The sequence below is a fragment of the Barbus barbus genome (assembly GCF_936440315.1).
Source record: "Barbus barbus genome assembly, chromosome: 5".
NCBI lineage: Eukaryota > Metazoa > Chordata > Actinopteri > Cypriniformes > Cyprinidae > Barbus > Barbus barbus.
The window spans coordinates 3,301,088-3,322,649 of NC_136733.1; the positions used below are offsets into that span (position 1 = coordinate 3,301,088).

General features: G+C 37.8%; 1 protein-coding gene across 1 annotated transcript in view; it reads left to right on the top strand.

Annotated features, from left to right (window-relative positions):
* Positions 1 to 1,050: 1,050 nt before the first annotated feature.
* The window catches only part of LOC306870571 (netrin receptor UNC5C-like), a gene marked incomplete at both ends in the record, with an annotated part of 138,821 nt that continues 118,309 nt past the window's right edge, over positions 1,051 to 21,562 (top strand). Inside the window, one exon of the mRNA XM_079417932.1 lies at positions 1,051 to 1,135. Coding sequence (XP_079274058.1) covers positions 1,051 to 1,135 — 85 coding nt within the window. The remainder of the gene's footprint in view (positions 1,136 to 21,562) is intronic.

Genomic DNA, 21,562 nt, shown 5'->3' on the forward strand with positions numbered 1-21,562 from the left:
TGGTTGTCTTCTGTCTTCCGGTTTGTATTTCCACAGCATGAAAGTCGTATGAATTTATGAATGAACCGCTCCTTAAAAAACTTTCCTTTCTACTGAAATGCTATTGACATCCTATTCGAACCTTACTTTAGTTAACTCTAATTACTCTTTAACAGCGATGCTATGGCTACCACAAAAAGTTCAAAGAAAATTCTAAAGATGGCAAAAAGTCAATAGGTTAAAAGGTTAATGAATCAGAAGTCTCACTGAAAACAGCTTACTCCCCCTCTGTAAAATAAGGTATTGCAGGTTCATAAGCTCTGATTGAAAATGAATTATGTCCGGTTGCTGGCCCTTGGAAACTAACTTAGTTTAGCTTAGCCTGAACGCTGTTGAAATGTTCTATATCTAGATTATGTATTAAACCGAGATATTTAGTTACGTTTATATATATGGTAATAGCATGCACCTATAAAATGCCCATGTGGTAACATCTATTTAGTTGTTTTATTATTAATGACTGACTCAACATGACGACATTAAAATCATGTTTAGTGTCAAAACAGGTGCATTATTTCCTTGGTAACATCCAGATCGCAAAATCATCTATTTCAGCAGAAGATCCGTCGATGAATCCGGTCCTAGTGTTCGCAGTAGCCGGTGGAGGGCAGAGGCGGGCAGCTAAACCGAGACACGGGACTCACGCTGCTCATATTCGGCGAGCGCCGAGCGCACATGCACACTGCTGGATGCTGGATGCAGAAACCTGCAGCTCCTCTGAACGCATCCAGAGAGAGAAAAGCAGCACATCGCCATACAGTGAATGAGTGCGCGTTCTCAACTAATGAGCAACTCATGCAGAGGAGTGTGAGCGCGTTTAGATGAGAGCTAGAGCACATCGCTCCTCACCTCCAGTCCCGGGACCTTCTCCTGATCTCTCCGTGAGGAGCGCACGCAGAATTTGGGACGCGTAACCGGCGTCGGTCCTCCGTTCACCGCCACAGCAGCTCCTCCGAAGCAAACCGAAGAAGGAACGAATATTCCGCGCTGAGGAGTTTCCAAACTCCAGTCATGGGGGAAGACGGACGTCAGAGATTTAGATTGGGATTAGTGCTTCTCTTTCTGTGGGTTCTGCTCCAAACAGTTGACGCGCAAGGTAAGATCCACCTTCCAGTTATAGAGATATTTTAACGTTTTGCTAAAAGTTTGTTTTATTGTATCGAAATCTATGTCATACACTGCGTTCATCATTTGTTCACATCACCGGAACATCATAGCTAATAACAATATTATTTTATTTTTTGTCGCTGATTTTTGTGCGTGTTGGTGATTTTGCACGCATAACAGCCATGTCAGTGAAGTACTTTGAAATTGAAATGGAGAACAGATCTGCTCTGGAGCCCTGATCTGGTATTTGAGACCGCAAAAGCCACAGTCATGCCTTAGGAGTAGCCTATTTTAAAACAACATAGGCTTATAAGTTATTATGGTTTAGCCTATGCTGTCAAAAATTATATTTGGGGAGATTAAATAAGTTAATGCAGAGAGCGAATTATTATTGCATTATTATTAACATTGAATTTAATTTATTGACTTTTTATGTCCGTTGTCGGGGCATATTCTGAAGTAGCCTACATTTACAAAAATTATTTGTGGAATATTTGCAATCCGTAAAAAATCGGTATGCAATTACTGAAAGCAAGCTAATTAAATTTATATTTAGTATAGCACGCTTTAACTTGTAGTGCGAGTTTTGTTTTTACTGAAATGTTGTCTAGGCTACATTATTTGATCGTTCTTCCCTCTGGATATGTTATTTATGAAGCAATGCATGGAATTTTGTTTTTGCGGATTTCAGCAGGAGATTCCACTGAAACACTCAGGGATTCACAGCGAGTTTTCCATTCATGTATTTTTGGTCATATAAGTTTTAATGAAAAACAGAGATTTTGAAGATGGATTCAAAATCTTACATATTTCATGTAATTTCCCCTTTCATGATTTTTCAATATTTTTTTTCAATATTTTAAAAAGTGCATTTGGGCACATGGCCTAAATGGTTGGCCTAATTGTTTAAACTAGATGTATAGTAGTATTAAATGAATTTATGATGTATTCACATTTTAAGTTTACATTGAAACATGTTTGTTGAAGGTGTGACTATGTTGTGCTGATTTGATAATAGCGTTTTTATTCATTGGCAGTCAAAATGATTATTCAGTGCTCTCAAAAAGGAATATTCTGCCATAATTTTCTCACTCTCATGTAATTCCAAACCCTTATGACTTTCTTCCATGGTGCACACAATGTCTCTGCCAAGTGCCATCCTTGATATGTACAAAGTCTGAATGGGCACAAGCACAAATGGGAATTGAGAGCTGTGTTGGAGGATGAAATTTAATTGAGCAACAACTTCAGTTTTGGACTTTTCGCCACACAAATCTGCTGTATGACTTGGTAAACAGTGCATAAGTCATACTTTAGGAAGCTTTTATAGAGTATGACAGCATAAATCATTATACACTTCCGATATATGGAAAAAAATATTCTTCTATTCTTTCTGATTCTTCTCTTTTCTCTGCGTTTGATATTTCCCTTTACATTTTAGGTATGAGATAATGCAATTTTGCTCTCGTTTTAGGATTTACAGGAAGTTCTGTTCAAAAGTTCTGCTCTAAATCACTCTATTATAAAAATACGAAGCATTTTCCCATTTCCATCTGTGTGAATGCGTGCTGTAATGTTGAGTTATGAAATTAGAGAGCGTCTGTCTTGTGTCTCGGTCTTTGCAGAGTGTTTTATGAGTCCGTAATGGAATCAGGGTTCAGATGTGACTCCAGTCTGCTGAAGAGCAAGACGTCGTTAGTGGAGTGAGGTTTCTAAGTCACTTTAAGGAGACAAGACAAAGTGGGAATGACTCCGTTTGTATGCCGCGTGTGTGTGTTTGTGTGCTTAGGGTAAGTGGTGGCCATCAGCTCGGAGACACAAGAAACCCAGCAGCCCATTAAAAAGCCATTAGCTAAAGCCGTCTCTCTTGCCGCCGAGTTTGTGTTGTGTGTCAAACAAACAGCAGGGCAGAGCACAGAGAGAGAGAGAGAGACAGGGCTGTAAGATTTAAGAAAGAAAATCTGAAGTCTGGTGGCGCACTCTTAAAGTCGGCATGAATTCAAAATTGACTCTTATTTATTTTCTTAATATATGTGTGTCATTGCGAGCGATTAATTGGTGCATGTTATTAAAAAAAAAAAAAAAATGCCCATGAAACGACTTTCCACTTTTGCTGACATCATCAAACCCTCCCGTTGAGCTGTATTCAGATATGTAGCACCTGTTTTCATGATCCAATCAGTTTATAATGTATTGAATTAAGACCTGCCCCAAATTTTATACTCATTTTTATAATTAAATTCCATTTGGGGTTGGTACGATTTTTTATGTTTTTGAAAGAAGTGTTTTATGCCCGCTAACGCTGCATTTATTTGAACAAAAATATAAAAACAGTAATATTGTGAAATATTACAATTTAAAATAACTGTTTTATAGTTTTAAAATGTAATTTATTCTTGTGATGCAAAGCTGAATTTTCAGCATCATTACTCCAGTCTTCAGTGTCACGTGATCCTTCAGAAATCATTCTAATATGCTGATTTGCTGTTTAAGAAACATTATTATTATCTATGTTGAAAACGGCTGTGCTCCTTAATATTTTTGTGGAAATCACATTCTGAATAGAAAGTTCAGAAGAGCAGCATTTATTTGAAATATATTTTTTTGTGATATTATAAATGTCTTTACTGTCACTGTTGAGCAATTGAATGCATCCTTTCTAAATAAAAGAATAGTAGTGCATGTATATAAAATGGGATGCAAACAGTGTTTCACGTTGACTCAGGGAAAAACATTCATCGTTGTGTCCAGCACGTACACAAACAGTGAAATAACCCAATTTAGCTGTGATCACTGGAGTGGTGCTGCTTGGATTTGTTTAGTACAGTTCAGCAAGTCAGCCACATTTTTCACACTGCGCTCACACTTTTCACACATTGACCCGTGAATGTGTGTGTTTTTGTGTTAGGGGTGACAAAAACGAGAAAAAGAGAGAAAAGAGAAGCTCTTCGAGACAGGCCAAGAGTTCACGTGCAGTTCTTAACCTCGCTGTCTGTCGTGAATAGTGACTTCTGTTCGGTAGAATCAGTTTAATGTTTTCTTCAAGCACAGCTGCCCACACACCATCTATAGAGACTGTAGATGGGCTGCTTACTATGATTGAAGAGGACATTCATTGGTGGTGTTTGCTAAGGCAAAACAAACCCTTGCCTCAAAGCAGCAACCCATAAAGCTCTAGCATATTGGTGGCAAGTTTTGCATGGGTGATCAGCACTCGTTTCCTATAGGTAAGGAATAGTTCACTCAAAAATGAATTTGCTTCGAAAAACATTTGCTGAAAATGTACTCACGCTCAGGCCATCCAAGATGTAGATGAATTTGTTTCTTCATGGGAAGGAACAGAGTTGGAGAAAATTAGCATTGCATCACTTGCTCAGCAATGGATCCTCTGCAGTGAATGGGTGCCGTCAGAATAAGAGTCCAAACAGCTGATAAAAACATCACAATAATCCACAAGTAATCCACACCACTCCAGTCCATCAATTAATGTCTTTTGAAGTGAAAAGCTTTGTGTTTTTCAAGAAACAAATCCATCATTAAGGATTTTTAACTTGGCTTGTAAACGGTGCTTGATCTGTGCATATTTCTCTCCTGACTTTTCACTGGACAAAGCAATAATATGGATAGAGGATGCATATTTTAGCTGGAAGCAATGGTTTGCAGTTATACATGTGAGGTAAAATCTGTGTGTTTGTAAGAAACACATCCATTATTTAAACAAGACATTAACTGATGGATAGAAGTCATGTGGATTTTTTGTGGATTATTGTGATGTTTGGACTCTCATTCTGACGGCACCCATTCACTGCAGAGGATCCATTGCTGAGCAAATTATGCAATTCTACATTTCTCCAAATCTGTTTTGATGAAGAAACAAACTCATCTACGCTGTGGATGGCCTGATGGTGAGTACATTTTCAGCAAATTTTCATTTTCAGGTGAACTTTTCTTGTTCTAAATCTAGTTGAAGTTAAGTTTGTGATCAGTAATGTCAACTTAGTATCTTATCCTCATTCGTAATTTATTAGCAGATATAAAGAATAGGAATAGAAAGTGTGTCATTGCTTCAGGGAAAAATGCCCATGATCCTTTGCAGTGAGGGCTTTCAGCCAGTAGGAGATGAGCGTGGCTGACATTAACCTGCTGACCCGAGGGCATGAGTGTATCCCTGCACTCCCTGTTGAAGAAATGCATGTGTTTAATGTGAGTGTGATCTGTTTGAAGAGTCGTGCAGAATACAGAGTAGTGTGTGAGCGGCGCGGAAGGTCTTTTGTTTTATGCTGTTCTTTGTCTTCTTTGTTTCTTTTAATTGGATTAATGTAACGCAACTGTTTCGTCATGCACACAAAGACTGTCAGAGATAATGTGTGTGTGTGTGTGTGTGTGTTGATTCGCGTCAGGGCTTTAACGCGCTTCTTTACACAAGCATCATGTGCTGCTTTGACCTCCAAATGAAAAGAGCTGCAGATTGCGTCAAAGGAGGTCGGTATCACAAGGTTGGTAGTGGGGCTGGAAAAAAACAATTATCACTTTTGACAATATTCAGTATAGTTTTGTGTATTTTGCAACTTGCAACTGAGATTTTTTGTTTTAGAGTGAACTTTCTTTTATACTTTTTATTGCTATTAAAGTTTACGTTAAAGACTCACACGAACACTCTCGAGTTGCACAATTTAAACTAATTTGGCTTGGCGAACCATTTTATTCTTGTGGTGTGCAACTCAAAAAAGTTTCTGATATGTCTGTGTAAATGTGTATGGCTGCAGCAGTGAATGTAGGAGATGAATGTAAAGACAAGACTAGTCAACTGGTCAATGTCTGTGGCCCATCTCTAGTTGGTAGAAGGCCAATAACAGCAGGAATGAAGTAGCTACTGTAGAGTTCACATGGATCTGATGTTGAATTCCTCTTCCTAACTCTCTCCATCTCTCTTTCAGTGCTCTCCAGGCAGTGTGCTCATCAGGGACTGTAATGACTGCGATTATGATGGTTATATATCACCTCTCAGCTCTCGCAGTCGCACACACAAATAGCTCAGCACAGACGGTCCGTCACACACAGCAACACACGGCCTCATCGTTCCCACAGCGGGCCGCTCGCACAATAACAGCATTGTGTGTCTCAGTAAGACGGAGTGTGTCGAGAGACAGCCTTGCGAAACACTACTTCTGTACGGACAAGAAGTTTTGGAGGGAAAAACGGGGGGCCAACGGAGATGAATATTTACATGATGTGCATGTTTCCCAGGCCTTTGATCGTGGCCGTTCGCAGTAGTCAGCATTAACTTTGTGATTCTGCTGTGTTGTGGATGCTATTCTTAGCACAGATGATAAATGTAAAAACGCGCTTCGGCTGAAGCTGCACTCTGTTCGTGTCACGTTTTTCTGTGCACAGGTAATTATAGTCAATAAAAAATTACGCCCTTCAGTTAAAGGACTAAGATATGCGGCCGGTGCCGTATATTACCTGAGCGCTTCAGCAGATTGACTGCTTCTTCAGCCAATCACAGTTGCCTCAGCTGCATAGAGGCGGGACAATGCGTCATTGTGGGCCTAAAAGGGAGAGTCACTGTGTATATATATATATATATATATATATATATATATATATATATATATATATATATATATATATATATATATATTGGCTGAAGATACTGTTCATCACTGTGGCAATCTGCCCTAAATTGCAGCAAAATTTTCGATTATTATTATTGGGTTAGTAGTTTGAGTGTTGTTGCCATTAACTAAAATCTAAATAAATATTAATTAAAATATAAATATTAGATCAAATTAAACTTAAAAAAAACTTAATTTCTAGTTTTTTTCTAAGTTAAAAGTTAAAAAATAAATGTTGTTAAACATATACATATACACATATACTGTATAATTTTATATATATATATATATATATATGTCTTTTTTTTTAAGACTACAAAAAATCTTAATTAAAAATGCATGCATACATACATGCATGCATATATCTTACTATTATTATTATAAATATGATATATAATCAGAATATTTTGTCCAAATTGTGCAGCCTTACAAACAAGCACAGCAAACCTGAATTTTTTAAACTACAACTTATATTAGAAAATTCCTGAAAAACTGAAGCCTACTATCAGTTAGTATCTTAAAGATATGGTATATTATATGTACTGCACAGTATAATGTAAGTAATATGCTAGTATTTTATTCTGAACATACTGTAGACCATTTCTCAGAAGAGAGAGCCTGTAAATTATTAATGCTTATATCTGCTAAAAGGTGTCAACTTTTAAGAGTATGCTAGCGTATTGATAGATATGAGCTAAAAGCCACAAAACACACATTTTGATTTGATGGGGTCTGTAAAAGCATCTGTATTGCGATCCAAACCTCTAGGTCTGTATTCGCACAGCTCCGTTTTGGGAGACTGAAGCAGATGCAGATATTCAGTAACACAGTCCATTTTTGGCCCGGTTGGAGCTCTTTGGTCGAGCTTATCTGCTCCCTGACTGTGAGGATTGCCCCCCCCCCACATGTTCGTTCTCAGTTCTGCTTCACATTCAGGTTTAGATGTTCTTATCACTTTGGCTGAATGAAAATTCATCCCTGCTGCAATATCAGACTCCACAGATGCCGCACAGAGAAAAGCCTGGCATGATTTGCACGCCGCTTGAATGTTGTGTGCATATCAGAGCTTGACTGAACCTGATATTTGATGAGGTTGTGAATAGTATCTGTTGTATTTCCAATTGATTGAGTGATTGGTTCTGACCTTCGTACGGTTGTTTTCTCATTGGCCGAGCGCGACGGATATGATGGGAATAGCAATTGCGTTAAGGGAGAGATGCAGTGAGGTAGTTGTCTCATTAACAGCAGCAGGTGCTCGTGTAGAAACTTGTTTGAGGTTTCAGAAATTCTCAGCGGGAAACAGAGATTGTCTTTATGTGATCTGCACACATTCTCTCTCTCGGTCTGCCTCTCTAGGGGAGCGTTTGGTGACGGAGCTGAAGACAGAGAAAGGGAGAAAAGAAGGAGTTGTTTGGACTTTGAACTTCTCAAAAGCATCCCGACTCTTTCTGATGTCTTTGTCTTTTTAAAATGTCATCTACTCACAAGGAGCTTTTTAAAAGAGACAAAAAACAACCAAAGGAATCTGTAGATCCCTGTTGTTTTTTTCCCCCTTTCCGTTTACTTTATTTTTTTCAAAACAAAGATCAATCTTTGACCCTGTTCTAGAGTTCTGTGATATGTGACAGGATTTCCATTAATAGAAAGACAGAAATACAGATAAATAGAAGGATGGATGGGATGGATGGATGGATGGGATGGGATGGATGGATGGATGGATGGGATGGATGGATGGATGGATGGATGGGATGGATGGATGGATGGATAGATAAAAGGAGAATGAATGAATGGACAGATAGATAGATAGATAGATAGATAGATAGATAGATAGATAGATAGATAGATAGATAGATAGATAGATAGATAGAAATGTATTTGTATCTGTAAATGCATGTTGGCATGCGCTAATTGAGATGTTTATGCATTTTCTTTAATTAAATTAGCATAGACTGAATTAATTAAGCCCCTGCGCCTTTGAGTGTATTGAAGCGTTTTGTTTTTTATGAACAGATATATTAAATGCACATGCATTTCTATGATGTTATGTGTTTTCTCTCTCACTTGAAAAGGCAAACTGTGTTAATTATTTTGCTGTTTTTTCTTGAATACTGTAGTTCTGTGTTTTCATCTCCACACACTGTTTACAGCCGGCATCTCACACACACATCGGAGCAACTGCACTGAGATTTATGGAAAAGAGACTGATAAGGATGTTTATTTACACATGGACATCTGAGCGATGACTGAAATCCACTGGATATCTGGACAACTGAGTCCAGTCTGTTGTGATGAGATTGTCTGTAGATGAGGGGTCGGATAAAATATCATACGATTACAGATATTGCCTTTTAAATTTTTAAATAAATTACATCCTTTTTACAAACTTATAAATAAATTAATACAAAGATGCAAAATATATTATAGAATTTATTATTATCAGCCAGTATTAGTACTTTCATTCATTCTTTTGGAGGATGCATTTATCTATTTACGTAGTTACTTATTAATATTTATAGTATGGTAATATTAATACAATGCTATATTATTTATTAATATAGAATTGTAATAGAACTCTTAAAGTCATCAAATACCTGGAAATATCTTGGAAATTACTACATTCTTACAAAGTCAAGGAATAAATTATTTTAGCAGCACTTTGTATCCAGTAATCACAAATAATTAAACAAATTGATGGAAAAATCAATGGTCAAAATTAATTGTGGCAACCCTGTTTGCAAGCAAAACGTCTCGGTTACGTACGTAACCCTCGTTCCCTGATGGAGGGAACGGAGACGTTATGTCGTGACGACATTAGGGGATTTACTTGGAAGCCCCGACTGCCTCTGATAAGAGAAAACGCCAATGAATTTTGGCTAGTGGATTTTGCATACCTGAGCCACTCCCCGTGCATACGGGTATAAAAGGGCGACAGGTGCATCCACTCATCAGGTTTTCCGCTGAGGAGCCGAGAACGTGTCCCTGGCAACCAGCGATGGTTCGAGATTGTGGCATGGGGACATAACGTCTCCGTTCCCTCCATCAGGGAACGAGGGTTACGTACGTAACCGAGACGTTCCCTATCTGTCGGTCACTACGAGTTATGTCGTGACGACATTAGGGGTCTATGGAAAGCGCCACAATCTGAACCCCGTCACGACCTTGTGGCATGCAGATGTTGACAAGCTAGCGCGTGACAGACAAATGCGATGCGAAGGTCGCAACCTTCCGGTCGCCCCAGCGCAAATTCGCTAACCTTGGTGCCCGCAGGGACCACTGAGTACATTGCTGCTGGAGATAGCCAAGCCGCTGTTCCTTTCCCCAGAAATCGGAAGGGATTTCGACCTTCTATGAAAGACTGCTTCAAGTCTTTCCTGTTTGTTGTTACAGCCCGGCAGTAACGACGGGGAAGCGAGCCTTCCGGAGAAGGGCGCTACGGAGGCCACACCCTGCCCGAAGGGAGGTAACGTGTGGAGACACTGGTATGGACTGGCCCAAGCCTGGGGCAGTGCTACATACGCCTGGACCCTGGGGCAGATCCTACCTAGGAGAAGGGAGGAAGGCTGCCAGCAGGGCCTGACAGAGCTCTGTCAAAGGGAAGACACGGGTTTACCATGAGGGAAACCGTACCGTGGATGAATACACGTGTGGGATCACCCGAAGGGAATCAGGCCGCACGGGCACCTAGCCGAAAAAGGGGCCGTCCACGACTTCGTCAGCTCCTCATGCACCTCCGGGAAGAAAGGCACCGGGGCAAAGTGCGGCCGCTGGTCGCGTTTTGCGCCGATGAACCAATCATCCAGCCGCGAGGGCTCGGGACTGGGCGGTCTGTTGACCTCCAGCCCGATACTCACGGCTGCCCGGGAAAGCATGGCCGTCAGCTCTGGGTCCGGATCGGCAGTGGCGACAACACCCGAGGGGGGCAGCCCCGCCGATCGTTCATCCTCAGAGGACGAAAGCCCATCCCCCGATGCCGCGATCGACATCTGATCCTCGGGCGGCGCACCGAATGAAATGCTGGCGGCCCCGTGAGCCGAACCAGCAAAATCACTCGGGAACCGGACGGAACAAGCGCTGCGGGAGGAGTAAGAGGTCCGTGGGGACGTGCCCGGCGGAGAAGCTCTTACCGTCACCCTCAGATCTCCCAGAGCGCCAGCCGGCGGTCCTCTGCTCGAGCCAGAGAGACCGGGACGGGTGGCGGCAGAGGGTGCCAATCCTTTCAGAAAGGAAAGGCGAGAACGCAGCGTTGCCATGTTCATACGCCCACAACAGGCGCATGACTCATCCACAAACGCATCTTCAGCGTGCTGGATGCCCAGACACTGAAGACAACGCTCGTGACCGTCATCCGAGGACAGGAAGCGACCGCAACCAAGAGAACACGGACGGAACGGCATCTTTAAAAAGACGCGAACCGCCCAGTGTTTTAGAAATTTGCTCTTTCAGGTGAAGTGCCCAGGGGAATCGCTGCTGCAGGGACACCGCTGTCTGCACCGTGACGCCACCCAGGAACAAACTCTTTTTTGAGGCAGAAGGCTTTGTGGAGATCGCAAGACTTCTCATCCACTCGGCTCCGAAGCAAAAATCTGATGAGTGGATGCACCTGTCGCCCTTTTATACCCGTATGCACGGGGAGTGGCTCAGGTATGCAAAATCCACTAGCCAAAATTCATTGGCGTTTTCTCTTATCAGAGGCAGTCGGGGCTTCCAAGTAAATCCCCTAATGTCGTCACGACATAACTCGTAGTGACCGACAGATAGGGAAAGTGTGTTTCAACTTTTATCTTACAATCTTTCTTTTGGACATATAAATGTTTCGAAGTTGGATTGTGTTTTCTTTTTTTAAACTAATGCACACTCTAAAGTGATAGTGCTGCCACGGCATGAAAAAAGAATGAAAATAAACCAAAATAATTTTGGATGAATGATATTGATACTGTAATTCGGCCAAGACCTGAATCTACCTCATTGCCGTTCAGTTATTGGCCACGATAATGATCGGCTCTCAGTATTGCTCCAAATTTCACTGCGTTCCTAATTAACACATTTGCCTAATTTCTTTCTCTAACCCCTTCAAAGTTTGAAACGTGGTCTGTGTCCTCAACCACAAATGCGCAGTTCCACTTTAATTATGCAGCCAATGACATCAGCAGGAAATTAGGAGCGCGAGATGTATGCTAATTAAGAGATGAGAGATTGTCATCGACTACTTCTGAAAGGGCTAATGGAGAATTTGGCACGTAACTCGGGTTAACGCAAGCGCTCTGCAATGAACTCAGTGCGACTCTTGAGTAAACGTCACCGTTAGAGGTCTGGCTGGAGCGTAATGAATCATTTTATCAGCAGATATTGTTTAGTATCACTTACGGTGCAAGTCCAAGAGGATCATTTTATTGCTCGGATGTTACTAGATGTCAGAGACTTATGAGACTCATAGTATTTCATATAAAATGCGAGTCAATGGTTGTCATACAGGAAGAGTATAGAGCTGTAAAAGTGAATGTGGAGGTTATTTGGTCTCGGGAGCATTTGATGAGAACTTCATATTGAGATCTCTGGCTCAGTTTGAGACTTCATTGAGGTCTTTTTAAAGAGATCTCATTTGCACGAGCCGCTTGAAACGGATCTCTTGGGAAACAAAAATAGCACTTTGAACTTTAAACTGTATTGCTGCTATCAGCGGGAAGCAGAACTCAGTGTAACACGCTATACGTCTTAATATGTGGTAATTAGTTCCCTGTAGTTTCATTAATTGATTCACGGGTGAATAGCCACAGCTCAGTGAAGACAAGTGAATCTATTTTGCTGCAGCTCACGTAAATTTAAAAGACAAGTACAGCTTTTTAAACATCTAGCTAAATTTTGCAGCAATACTCTTATAAATGCACTATTTATGTTGTTTGTGCCAATTTGAGAAAACAAATAAATAGTGGCTGTTTTTGCAGGTTATGATTTGACAGCATCATGATTTCAATGAGATGAGATGAGTCAGTCTGTCTCTGTGAAACCTGTCACAAAAATGTGACGGAGCGTATCATTTTGTTTCTAAAATTTTTGTTTTGGTGGCTTTATGTGAGGAATATTCCACATGTGTCGCCACATGGAGTTAAAAAAAGAGGGGAAAAGTACCGGATAAACCACTAATAGTAAATTTTCCACTAAGGTCAAAGTTGTTTGAAGATGCAAGAATTGATTTGAATTTGATGTAAACCATGTGATGCTATATTTCTATAAGCAGTAACTGCTTTATTTACTCCCCAAAGTCATTTTATACCAACTTTATTTAGGCTTTTGTAACAGGCATTTTTAATGGTTTTGTAATTCTGTTACACACACACACACACACACACACACACACACACAAATCTTATTGGCCATGAGATTGTGTTTTGCATTATTTTTTTATAATTTTGCATTATTTTTATTCTTTTTTATGTACTTGCCAAAGTCTTGTGTTTTTATATAACATGCTTTTTTATTTTAAAAATTAGGTCCAGACACAAAAACAAACTTTGCATTGATATGAATTGGACAGAAGTCAGCTATTTGTCTGTTGATGTATGTCTGACATTAACTTTTGCCACACCGCAGCCAATGGAGGGTGAATTGTGAAATATTTCTTTATTAGCCATTATTGTATTTTGCATTTTTTATTAAAATATTTGTATCCATCTGTAAATGGGATTATTTAGCTGTTCGTCCCTTTTCTCTGCTTTATGGACTTGCCAAAGTCAGGTTGTCCTCTCATTTGGCTCTTAGCGAGTGTTAATTTCGTTTTTTATAACATGCATTTTTAATGTTATTTTAAATAACAAGTCCTGACACACAATAAACAAGCTTTGCATCACTGCAGATGTATGAATTAGACAGAAGTCAGCTATTTTTTTGTTGATCTATATCGTATTGCTACACTACAGCCAATGGTGGGTGAACTGAGAAAATAACAAGGCCAGCAATATTTCTTGTTGGCCGTTGGAGTGAATTTTGCATGAAAAAAAAATAATAATTATATCCCTGTTATTGGGGTTATTTAGCTGTTTTTCCTTTTTAAATTCTTTGTCTTTTAAATAATAGGTCCTTACACAAAGAACAAGCTTTATGCCACTGTATGAATTCAAAATGAATTTTCTTTTGATCTATATCTGAAATGAACTTGTTGCCACACTTAAGCCAGTGGCGGGTGAATTGAGAACATTTCAAAGCCAGCAATATGACTTACTAGCCATTAGATTTGTTTTGCATTATTTTTTATTTTACAAAATCTGTAATCCCTCTGTGATTTGGATCATTTGGCTGTTTTGAATTTTTCTCTGTTTTATTTACTCACCAAAAGCCATTTCCTCTCATGTGGCACCAACAAGTGTTAATTTATTCGACTCCAAGCCGCATTATAGGACAGATCAGAGCTTTTGTTGTGGTGCGTTTGAGTGACAGAAGCGAGCGTGTGGAAAGAGTGGACATGACTGCGTAAGACGATCTCTCTCTCTCTGTCTCTCTCACTTACTGACCGGGGTAAGTGGATTATACTGTGAAATTTAAACTATGATAATTTCTTTCACAGAAAACACTCGAATTACAAACAGATAATAGCAATTAAAATAATCATCTAAGTACCCAGTCTGTTTTAAAGCAGGTTTTTTTTTGTTATTAAGAAATACAGAAGCAAGAGGCCCTTGAGTATGTGTGTGTGCTTGGCTTTTATTGTGTGTGTGTGTGTGTGTGTGTGTGTGTGTTGATGAAGTCATCTCTTCGGCTGACTGGGGAGGACAGCAGGAATGTTTACTGGAGTCACACACACACACACACACACACACACACACACGTTGGTTTTTGTGGTTTATGGGGACTCTCCATAGGCGTAATGGTTTTTATACTGAACAAACTGTGTGTGCTATTGCCCTACACCAACCCTACACCTAAACTTAGCCCTCACAGGAGACTTTGTGCATTTTTAGATTTTCAAAAAAACACCATTTAGTATGTTTTTTAAAGCCTTTTGAATTACGGGGACATAGGCAGTGTCCTCATAAACCACCTTCATATTGTAATACCTCTGTCATACCCATGTCATTATACAAATTTGTGTCCTCATAAACCACATAAACATGCACACACACACACACACACACACACAGAGAGAGAGGTATGCAGCCCAGTCTATCTTTAGAGAGAGAACCTATTACTCTGACACACAAATACACCACACACACACACACACACACACACACACACACAGACAAAACAGATGAGATCAACCTTGATTCAGATCTGATAGAAATTTTTGTTTAGAACAAAAGGAAGAAAGAAAAGTAGAATATCATAAAATAAAATAAACAGAATTATAATGAATCTAATAATGTTGCTAAAGATTTCTATTTCAAATAAATGCTGTTCTTGTTCTATTTATCACAAGAATCCTGACCAAAATGTATGTATTTCTAAAAAATATGAAGCAGCACAACTGTTTTTAACATAGTTAGTGTGTGTGTATATACATATGTATATGTGTGTGTGTATAAATATATATATATATATATATATATATATATATATACTGTATATATATATACTGTATATATATGTATATATACTGTATATATATATACTGTATATATATATATATATATATATATATATATATATATATATATATATATATATATATATATATATATATATATATTAGGGGTATAACGGTTCACAAGATTCACGGTTCTGTTCGATAGGCACAGTGGTGTCGGTTTGGTACGTTTTCGATACGTGCGCGGGGGGGTAATTGGTTACGTCACAATATTGGAAATATTGGCGAGCCAATGGATATCAAACAAGCACACGTTCAAACTTTGCGCAGTATTTATGCCGAATAGTCAATTCACTATAAGCAGAAAGCGAAAGTAAAAACGGAATGACGGAGCTTTCGGCATCTGACGCCGCTTATTCTCTCAGAGACGACGCGACGAATCTACTTCAACATATGCTGATAACGAAAGGCTAAGAATGTAACAGACCTATATTAATTGCAAATGCCAAATGCTCTTAATATTGCCAATAATTGATGTTTTTGACAATATTTCTGGTTATCGTTGATACAAGATCATCGTCTTTCGACGCACCCCAGCAAGGGGAGGTTATCACTGAGAACATTATATTTCAGACACTTTAAGCTCTTTTATGTTCCAAACGTAATAGGATTAGTCCAACGAATCGTTCGGTTTGTAATGCGTACCGAACCGAAAGCCTCGTACCGAACAGTTCAATACGAATACGCGTATCCAGGGCCGCATTAAGACTGCACTGGGCCCCCCATCACAATAATATATATATAAAGCTTTAAATAGGATTTTTATCCCATATCAAAATTCTTGATGCACTGAAATTTTATAATTTGTTACCAATTTCAATATCACAAAAGATAATACTAGCCTAAGTAAAAATAAGCTTACTGAAGACAAGTAAACAGTCACAAATTAGGCTACAACAGAACAAAGATCATAAGAAATTGACCTTCTTGAAATACTTAAAGCACTGAACAACATTATGATGTATAAAAAAATACAACGTACAAATAGACTGAATGGTGTCCACAGTATTCAATATACTTTCATGCTTATTTATTTTACAAAAGTGATTCTTCAATAAGTGATTTTCTTTCTGATGTTTGATTTACGTTATTGACACAAATGAGGAATAGTTCACCCAAAAATGAAAATTCTGTTGTTGTTCTAAACCCGTATGAGATTGCTTCTGCTGTTGAATGCAAAATAATATATTTGGAGCAATACTGGTGATCAGACAGTTGCTGGGCCCCATGACTTCCATAGTATGAAATAAATACACTATAATTGGAGTCAATGGGGACCTTGCTATCATTTTTCAAAGTATCTTCTTTTATGAGAACAAAGAAATTCATAGAGGTTTAGAGCAATTTGAGTTTAAGTATATGATGACAATATCTTCATTTTTGGGTGAACTATCCTTTTAAGATCTCATATCTAACACTACACATGCTTTATCTTTAAATATTAACGTTCATTTAAGACACAGATAACTGTGTTTACGAGGATACTCACAAAGACGAGAATTTTTGATACATAATTGTTTATTTGAACGTTTAAGCACAACAGAGCAAAAAGTTTATTCAGTCGCGTCTTAATGCACGCATTTACCAGAATGAATTCTGCCCCACTGCTTAATGTTTTGTTTGTTTTTTCTGTTCTGCGCAGAATAAAAAGTGGACTGCTGTGCGCGGTCCACTAGCTGTTCCAACAACTTCCACTCCATCATTAGCTTTAGTAAAGTAACCCGATAGCTGGGGATTTTAGCTACTGACTAACTTGTTTTTTTTTCTGTTCTTCGTATTTGGAGTTTTTAATTTTTTGAGCCCCTCTCTCTCAGAATTGCTGACATTCTTACTCAAATCGAATACATCGAATATTGTTCTTTGCGCGACCATTTCCATATTACTCCAGAACAAAGTGAAGAGTGGAGGTGAATGGAGACTTACTGGGCAGCAATCACCTGATAGATACATGCCCATATCGTTCAAAAGTCAAATATAGAGTATCTCAGAGGTCAGATGGTTTCTGGTGCTTGTACAGCGTTTGTGTTTATGAGCTTGAGTTAAGGAGCTGGACGCAGCATGAGAAGCAGTGAGACTCGGAGCATGTGCGTGAGACAGGCGGCTGGATGGGTGGCGTTTGCCAGCACGGCTGATGGAGCGATGAGGGATAGGATGGACGGATTGGATGGCCGGACGAGGGGAGAGAGGGGCTTTAGGGTGCCTCTTACTGTCTGGCGTGTCCAAGTGAAGTTTCCCTCTTGCTGTCAGCACACCAAGAATAATGAAGACATGCAGAGACACACACACACTCAAAAACGACATCTGGAACGCGTTACTGGCCTTCATCCGACTTTTACACACTTTACACCAGAACAGGCTACTGATAACAGCTGAAAACAATTACTAAAACCGCTGTTAGTGTAGATGAGGTTAAGTTTGTGTGTGTGTGATTGAATTACACTGCAAACAGTAGTTAGATCACCACTTAAAAATGGTCAAACAGCCGGTGAGGACTGCAAATCTAAGCCATTAAACACTCTCTTCTCAAAAATAATGTCTCTGTGTTACAAAACACGTCAAATAGAAACATTTCACATTATACAGAGTGTTTAGTTACTTTTAAGTGGCCATCTTGTAGTATATTTAGACATACGCCTTACATTGAGTGCTCAGATCTCCTCACACAGACCATTTATAGACATTGAGTTAGGCCAATCAGAAATAGTCACAGTTGAGCTCATTAACATATGAAAGCCCATATTTGCATATAAACACCTCTTCAGTGTATTTTTGATTCTTCTAGTGAATTGCAGGGTAGCCCCGCCCATCGTGAGATCTGATTGGTCCAATCCAGCTCTGTGCAAAAGACACATTAGGTGCCTTACAAAAACATTTGTTTTAAGATGGTATTTATGCTTTATTGGAATAGTCAGAAATATCAATTTTAGGTTTGTAAGCATTACTTTTGCAAATATTCTTATAAACCAGTTTTGTTTTCTTGTAGGAAAATCAATGCAAATGCTATTATAGTATTTATTAATATTAATATTTTTTATGTTTTATTTTAATTCTAGGTTCAGTTCTAGCTATTTTAATTTTTTAATAGCTTTAATAAATTTTATTTAAGTTTTAGTTTGTTATGTGCTTATGCTTTAAAGTTTTTATTTTTTATATTTACATTCTGCTTTATGAATTTATTTTAGCTTTGTTATGTGCTTATGTTTTTCTAAAATATTTTTATATAGCTTTAATTTCACTTCAGTTTTAGTAATTTTATCTGCTTATGTCATTTTTGAGTTTTTTTTATTTCTGTGCTTTTATTTTATTTCTATAATTTTTATTTCAGTTTTAGTATTTTTAGCATTTTAGTATTTTTTATTTCAACTGAACCTTTTCAGTTATTTGCCAAAGCAACATTTTTTTGTAAGTTTAAAATTTTCATGTAATATTTGTATTTTAATTTAAGCTTGATTTAAATTAATTATTTAATAATTTCATTTTGTAAGTAATAACAACACTGGTCTAAACAAAAGAATACAGCATAATAATTTATTGCCTGGCCCTTCTAAACATGATAAGTGGGCTTTAGAGGGGAAGGAATGCTGTTTGAAAGTGCAGAATGTGGGTTGAGAGATGTTTTTATTCTATGAATGGACTTTATTGAGTGGTTTGTGGACAGATGTGGCTATGAAAGAGACGTTTTCTTCATCAGAGACAGTGAGACATGGGCGGTCTGACAGTCGCACTGATTTAGAGGGCGACACACACGCACACACACACACACAGACCCCTGCTGGAGCTGAGCGAACCACAAACTTCTCCACGTCATGATTTATTCATAAGGACCGGTGAGGCTCAACACCCTTATATCATATTCGAAAATATTTAAAATACTGCCATGTTGTCAGAAATGCAGGCAAACTCCGTCACACTCAGCCTGTGTGCGGCTGGATGCTTGTGTGTGTGAAAATGTGCACGTGTTGTGTGATGTTCAGATGTGAGACCTTGACATTCTGAATACTGTAAACACTGTGCCACTTTCAATTCTGGTTAAGCGGTCTGACATGTCAACTTCTGTCTCAACTAGCATACAGACATACTATTCCTGCAGTATATGGTATGTATACTGTGCACAGTTTGCTGTTTTATGCATATCGATAGAATACCAGGATAACCTGCATTTGTCAAGATGTGCAGTACAGTATATAATCAACTGCACAAAATAATGTGCATGACTTGGAACTGGAAGTGGAATATCTTTTTTCAAACTGTAATACTTTTTTTTTTTTTAAATTAAACTGTAGTATAATGCATTGTTTAAATACAGTTTTGCATAAAAATATCTTTACTTTCAGCAGTCCAATCAATAATAATAATAATAATTATTATTATTATTATTAATAATCCTTTATGCAAAATTTTATGCAAAACTAAATTAATAATAATAATAATAATAATAATAATGATAATTATTATTAGTTTAATATTTAATTTAGCATAAAATTATATTTTTGTACCCTGACCGATAATAATAATAATAATAATAATAATAATAATAATAATAATAATAATCAGACTCCCAAAAGTAAAGAGGTTTTTTAATGCAAAAATTAAAGCATGCATCATGCTACAGTTTGAAAATTGCATTATGGATTTCTATTTCTAACTTAACCATTATTTTTATGCATTTGCATGTATGCATTATGGCAGATGCTTTTATCCTAACTGATTTACATTGCATTTAAGGTACACATTGTATTATTTCATGCATACCCTGATAAGCCATAAAGTTGCCTGCTCTACTGTTTGAGATAGAGGAATAACCATTGTTTTTACAATTATAGTGGTGCATAAATTACACGTGCTTTCAACGTGCTGCAGACTCAATAAACATTAAATCTCAGTTTGCAAGAGAAAGAAACAATATAATTATTGATCAGCTGTTGTAATGGGCATGTACAGCAGAAGTCAATATAAATTCAGAATGACTGCAATGGTTGACACACTTCCCAGGCTGCTACGAGGATAAACTAGTCACTGGATTTGACAGTGTTTATTGTGGATCTTGGCAGGAAATTTCCAAGATGTTCAGAATTGTTTGAGAGATTTAGTATCTGACATTGTGCTTTGCTTGCTGAGAAGGACTGGGTGACTGGTTTTGTTTCTTTTCTTTTCTTTTCGTTTAGTTTTAGTTTTTTTGGTAACGCTTTAGATTAGGGAGCACATATTTACTATTAACAAAGAGTTTTTGCCGTTAGTAAGTTAGTTGTTAAGTTTAGGTATTGGGTCGGGTTAAGGGATCTAGAATATGGTCAGGCAGAATAAAGACATTAATATATGCCTAATAAGTACTAATATACAGCCAATATGCTAGTGATATGCATGCTAATAAGCAATTAGTTACCAGTGAGAATTGGTCCTTATTATAAAGTGTTAACAGTGGACCATCGTTTCAACCAAGCAGCCTCTGCTGGCAGTAGATACTAGTTAAAAACCATTAGGTACACTATTTGTCACGAAATATATATGTATATACACATTATTGTGTTTTGTCATATTATTTTTTTGTAAATAATTTTTTTATTAATTAGTTTTAGGTCTTTTTTTAGTACTTCAGTTTAAACTGAACAAAACTGAGAAATAAAATAAGTTTAATAAAGCTTAAAAATAAATAATAAAGTTTTATAAAGTCTAAAAATTAGTTTAAGCTTTTCGCTTTTTTCAGTAACTAGGGGTGTAAATCGGGTGGTTCGTCACAATACGATATCGATTCTCAGACCCAGCGATACGATATTTGCCGATAATAAAATTATCCGATAAGATTACGATTGGGTTCGATACAGTAGTATATCAGTCGATATTTCGATATTATATACCTATTTTAAACAACAATCTGCATTTTTATTAATTAACAAATGCAACCAAAATATATATCATGAACATTTATCTGAAATTTTCTCATCCTGTACCTCAATTGGGACATTCACAAAAAAAAAAAAAAAAAAAAAAAAAATAGGCCTATACACTTTTTTGTTTTTTTTAAATAATAAAGAAAATAAACAACTGAAAAAACAATTCTGGCAGCTATGGGCTCAGTGCTAAAAATCTTTTCTACAGATAACCAAATTACAAGCAATAGCAGAAAATAAATACAATATAACACGGGCACAAGTTCAATAAACAGATGTTTTTCAGGTTTTTCAGCTCAGGCTAAAATACATTTTCAGGTACGCTACAGAAA